Source organism: Microtus ochrogaster, chromosome 1, assembly GCF_000317375.1.
Source record: "Microtus ochrogaster isolate Prairie Vole_2 chromosome 1, MicOch1.0, whole genome shotgun sequence".
NCBI classification, from domain to species: Eukaryota; Metazoa; Chordata; class Mammalia; order Rodentia; family Cricetidae; genus Microtus; species Microtus ochrogaster.
Genome location: NC_022009.1, coordinates 41397390 through 41401517, shown reverse-complemented (window position 1 = coordinate 41401517; position 4128 = coordinate 41397390). Strand labels below are relative to the sequence as shown.

The 4128-nt window shown below is 41.4% G+C and overlaps 1 protein-coding gene across 4 annotated transcripts in view; it reads right to left on the bottom strand.

The window, feature by feature from the left end:
- Positions 1-4128, bottom strand: part of Vrk1 (VRK serine/threonine kinase 1) — a 93666-nt gene that overhangs the window by 11196 nt on the left and 78342 nt on the right. For all 4 annotated transcript variants that reach the window (XM_026782228.1, XM_026782229.1, XM_005343527.3 and 1 more), the window contains exon 11: positions 3659-3837. In XM_026782228.1, coding sequence (XP_026638029.1) covers positions 3659-3837 — 179 coding nt within the window. The remainder of the gene's footprint in view (positions 1-3658; positions 3838-4128) is intronic.

Sequence of the window (4128 nt, the reverse complement as noted above, 5' to 3'; positions counted from 1 at the left end):
ATACATGAGGTTTAAACTAACAAACACACACACACACACACACACACACACACACATTCTGTGGGGAAAAATATGATGACGGGTAAAATAAAAAGCAAGAGGCCTCAAATCTGGGGGAGGGGGAGCAGAAATCTAGTAACAAACAAAATTAACCAAACTGGAAGCTGAGGGATAAAACAGCAGTATCTTTGGCCAAATTACTCTTTCAGCGGAACAAATAGCACCATTTTTGGAAATTGTGGATTCATAAAGTTTACCATTTATAGCTCTCTTCAAGAAAAAAACTTATTTGAGCGCATATTCTAAAAAATGAGTCCAAGAGAAAAGACACAGTAACAATAAAAAATACCAACAGAAATATAAAACTCAGGAATTCCACAGCACCAAGGACAAGGAGCACACAAAGAAACAACAGGAGACTTGCATTAACAACCTGAGACGTGGGCTGTAGGCAGACATTCCTCTTATGGGGGATGGATACAGATTCTAATTAAGTCTAAATGTTCACACACAAACAAGTTAAAATGTGTTAGAAAATAAGGGTGAGGACATTTGGGAAACAAGAATCCACAGCTTCTTCCTGTCTAAAACCTGAAGAAATGAACCCAAAACAACCATTTAGGGCATTTCTGCCACAAGCACTATGGCTCCAAGGCACCACTTTACAAACAGCTGCTGAAAGTAGACCAGGAAGAACGGAGGCATATCCAGGAAGTGAGGGGTGGTCCTATTCACCACTGAAAGACACTGGGGACATCTTTCTAAAAACCTGCACCAGTAATCCCCAATCAGAAAGTACAGCTGGGTGGTAGTGGCACTCAGTACCAGAGGCACTTGAGGCAGAGGCAAGATGATCTGTGAGTTCGAGACCAGCCTGGTCTACAGAGTTAGTTCTAGGACAGTCAGAGCTACACAGAGAAACCCTGTCTCGAAAAACCAAAATGAAAAAATAAAAGAAAGTGCTGGCCAGGTAGGGAAAATAGGGGTAAAGTGGGGGGCTGTACATTTAAAACCCCTCTGCAAAGGAGACACATCCTCCACAGTGGCCCATCAAGAGCAAGGCCTGATAGCAGAAGAATCAAAAGCATTCATTAGGTATGAGTCACCAGAACAAGTGTCAAAAGAGAAAATAAGAGATACACAGAGCAAAAGTCAGAAACCAGATCTTGCTTTTATGGCAGGTTTCCCAAGACCCAAGCAATAACTCAAGAGCTCACCCCTTTAACTAGGGAAGAGAACTAAGGCACCTAGTAAGGAAAAACAGATCATAGGTCTGACAGCACAGGTTCTCCAACAGGTAGGTAATGTGATTAACAATACTGAGCTCAAATCCCAAACTATGAGGGAAAAAAACAGCTTTGTAAGATATAAAAGTCAGACACAGACACAATAATTCAGCAATCCAGGAAGAGCTTTCCCCACTCAATTAAGTACAATCAAGAGAAAAGTCACACCAGCAAGTTAAATACCAAAGGCAAAAGGAGAAAATAAAAGAGGTTGGAGAGATGGCTCAGTGGTTAAAAAACAAAAATTTATAAATCTATTCGACAATTAAAAAGGGATTTTAAAAGCGAATGGAAAGTTTTTACAGATTTATTTTTATTAGGTGTGTGTACATACATACATGCATGCACATGCACGCACACAGACACACACACACATAAAAGCAGGTACTCACAGAGGCTGGAGGCGCAGATGCTCCTAGAGCTAGAGTTATAGACAGTTATGTGCTGCCCAGCATAAGTTCTGGGAAACAAACTTGGGTCCCTGCTTAAGCAGGTGCTCTTAACCACCGAGTTATCTTTCTAACCCCATTGAAATTGTTTTTAAAAGCAAAAGCAGTTCGGTTAGATACTACATGATTATAATCTCAGGACGTAGGGGGCTGAAGCAGGAAGAACTAATTTGAATACAACCTGGGCTACATAGGGAGAATGAATCAAAAGAGGCAAGAGGAGAAGAGAAAAAGAAAAAAGAAAATGTCCAGCTAAACAAATAGAACAATAACCATCACAGTATCTATGTATTAAAAACAGCCAAATCTAGAGGACAACTGAATGGCACGAAGGGAAGGTTGGGAATTATCAGACACAAAGAAATAATTAAACCGCTGAGACAAATTATACATGGAAGATGTGTATGGTCTCCACAGAAAACCACAAAGGGCACATGGAGGGAACCAATCAGCTGGCTTGAGGGTATAGGCACTTGCCACCAAACCTGATGATCTGTGTCCAATTCCCAAAACATGGTTGAAGGAATGAACAAAACTCCCCCATAAGCTGCCCTCTTAGCCCACACAAGGTGCGCACATATGTACACACACTTACCCTTTAGGCACCCACTCTCTCACTCTGAGACAAAGAGTGTGTGTGTGTGTTGTTCATGTGTGTTCTTTAAAATAACTATTGAGACACAAGAGAGGCAGGTGAGAAAACACAGAAGGAAAGCTGAGGTAAGCCCCATTCATGGAAGAGACTGGGGCAAAGACAGCCATTCTTCCAGAACTGACCCATCACATCCATGCAATCTCAATCAAACCTCACACTTGTTTCTGTGAGAATACTCTGACTCTAACATTTACGTGCAAGTGAAAGGACTCCCATTAGCAAAGTCAATTCTAGAGAACCACTAGATAGGCACTCACTGCATAGCAGGTGTCCAGAACAGACAAGACATGGTGACCTGAGAGTCACTGCAACACTGTGGGACCCAAGAGTCTTTCCAGTAAGTGCAATCAACCAGCAATTCACCATGGGAGACCTCATCTGCAATTATAACACTGGCGAGGCTGAAGAAGGGGGACTCCAAGTTTAAAGCCAACCTGGACTACACAGTGAGTTCAGGCCAGCCAAAGCAGTTAGTGAAAGCCTCTAGGGAAAATCAAGTGATACAGCCCCGCAGGAGTATGTACATAGTGTGCGTGGAACCCCAGGTTCACCCTCTAGGGAACAGTGGCAGGGGTGGGGTGACAAAGCAAACGAAACACCTCTCATCTGTTCCACTTCATTTTACAAACAAAAAGATGAAAATCCAGTCAAACTAAGAACTTACTTCAGTTATATGACTACCAAGCAGCTTCATAATTTTGCCACAGGCAAATCTGAGTATTTTATAATTTCTTTAAAAAACAACAACAACAACAACAACAACAACAAAACTATCTTTTCTCATTTTACATGCCAATCCCAGCTCTCACTAAAGGCACTAGCAGCTCTTCCACCGAACTGGCCATTACTTCTTAGTATTTCTCTGCTAACAGCTGAGTCCCTTGAATGCAGATAAACCCAACACTCCTTTAAAGATCCCATTCATGTTTGAAGGCATGCCAAGCCAAGCCATATGCCAACTTTCAGAGACATTTTCACCATATCCATAAACAAAGAGAAACTGAGGCAAGACTAAAAATCACCCAGCAGAAAAGAACTCCTATATTCAAGCTTCAGTGCCCCATCAACACCTGTCCTCAGATCCCGTGAGGTGATTCAGACATTTAGTAACCTGCCCCTGTAATGATGTAAGAACTCCACGTCCTCCTGTCCCCAGTGCTCTGCACCTGCTCTGCTGTCAAGCTGCCCCGCACATGGCAGCAAACCCTTCACCCGCAACCCTGCCTTCAATGCCTATTAAAATGAATCCGAAGAATACCCAGACTCACCTTTGAAGCTGGCTTTGTCTTCATACTTCCATTCTCCACAGCACTAAAATCCAGTTTACCGTCATCTTTACTTCCTATAGCTTTTAGTCCTTGTGAAAGAATGTCACGTAAATTCTGATAAAGAGGTTTTTCAGTGTAGTCCAGCAATTTCACAGTTTCCATGTACTTAGCAATTTCACCTAAAACAATGACACATTTTATCACTTTTAGTCACAAACCCAACATGTCTGTCTCATTCCTAAAAAAACAGTCCATGGCCAATGTAAAATTACAATACAAGTGGGCAACATGTTAAAATAAAAACCTTGTTCTCAATCAAAGCTCAGTGCAAAGTATGCTTTTAAGTCCAAAAATTAACAGGTAAATAAAAGAACATATTTTGAGATACAATGTAAAAGACATTTCTGCAACCATAGAGACAATAAGAGAACATATTCAAACACACATAAAATATATAAATATAGCTGGGC